Below are 1,345 nucleotides of genomic sequence, written 5' to 3' on the forward strand. Positions count from 1 at the left end.
GTTTGCATTTACATCTGTGTCGGTTTTTATGCATTTACATCTGTGTCTGTTTGTTTGCATTTACATCTGTGTCTGTTTTTATGCATTTACATATGTGTCTGTTTTTATGCATTTACACTGTGTCGGTTTTTTTGTATTTACATCTGCGTCTGTATTTTTTTAAATCTATCAGCGGATGGCGGTTGATTGGCAAAGACAAGAAAAGCAATTCAAGCAAGCAGAAGGATCCACAGGACGTCGACATGTGCAGCCAATCAGATACCACTTTGCTCACGGCATACGATGCCACTGACCAATCAATAGCCGACTACAGCACACCGCAGCCACAGACCAAACGACGTACATCCAGCAGAAAGCGCGCCAAGTCCAAAGGAAAGGGTAAGCGAAAAGATGGGGGTGGGAAAGGGGCAGGGGCTGTGGGCTTATTTAGGGGACAAAGAGAGACAGAGTGGTAATGGGCAACCCAGTGTGTGGGGTTGAGTCGCATGACAATGTGTATGTGTGTGGGTCTGCCTAAAGTCACTATCCGCAGCACAATCGGAAGTATCAAAGCTATCACGCGTTAATCTTATACAACCACAGTCTTTAACCGCATTTTAACCACATCCGCATATATGGTCTAATCCAGCCACATCCACATCCATAGTCTAAATAACCACATCCACATACGTAGTCTAAATAACCACATCCACATACATAGTCTAAATAACCACATCCACATACATAGTCTAAATAACCATATCCACATACATAGTCTAAATAACCACATCTACATACATAGTCTAGATAACCACATCCACATACATAGTCTAAATAACCACATCTACATACATAGTCTAGATAACCACATCCACACACATAGTCATAAGTAACCACATCCACAGGTATATGCCGCTTCTGTATTTTCTATCCCTGCTTGTTCATTGACCTCCTCTCCTTTTCCGTGTGCATCGCATCCCGTGCCGTGTGGCAGGTGATGCCACTCCGCTGCTTGCGCAGGCCATTGATGACTGCCCCTCAGACACGTCCGCTGGCCCTGGCAGAAAGGCGAGTGTAGTGAGCATTGCGAACTTTCTCAACACCACAGAGCCCGCCCCCAGCGCAGGTCCCGCTTTTGAGAAATCTGATCCCGCTTTGTGCTCCGAGTCGTTGTCGTCCGGTGTTTTGGGTCCACACAGTCAGCCTCTGTCTGGGGCCTCAGCGAAATGTAACAATTTAAAACAATGCGACAGTGTGGTCACTATCCACACAACAGAGCCGTCAGGTATATCTCTAGTGCCCATCGGTGTGGGTAGGTGCATGCAACGGGATACGAATACGTATACAGCTGAGTTTGTGTGGGTGG

At 46.3% G+C, this 1,345-nt stretch overlaps 1 protein-coding gene across 1 annotated transcript; it reads left to right on the top strand.

Moving 5' to 3' along the window:
* Positions 1-172: 172 nt before the first annotated feature.
* SARC_16340 (hypothetical protein) lies at positions 173-455 on the top strand (the record flags this gene model as incomplete). The annotated part of the gene is made up of 1 exon (XM_014289551.1): positions 173-455. A coding segment is annotated over one exon (283 nt), but the record flags the coding sequence as incomplete, so codon positions are not given.
* Positions 456-1,345: the final 890 nt, after the last annotated feature.

The sequence above is a fragment of the Sphaeroforma arctica genome (assembly GCF_001186125.1).
Source record: "Sphaeroforma arctica JP610 unplaced genomic scaffold supercont1.7857, whole genome shotgun sequence".
NCBI lineage: Eukaryota > Ichthyosporea > Ichthyophonida > Sphaeroforma > Sphaeroforma arctica.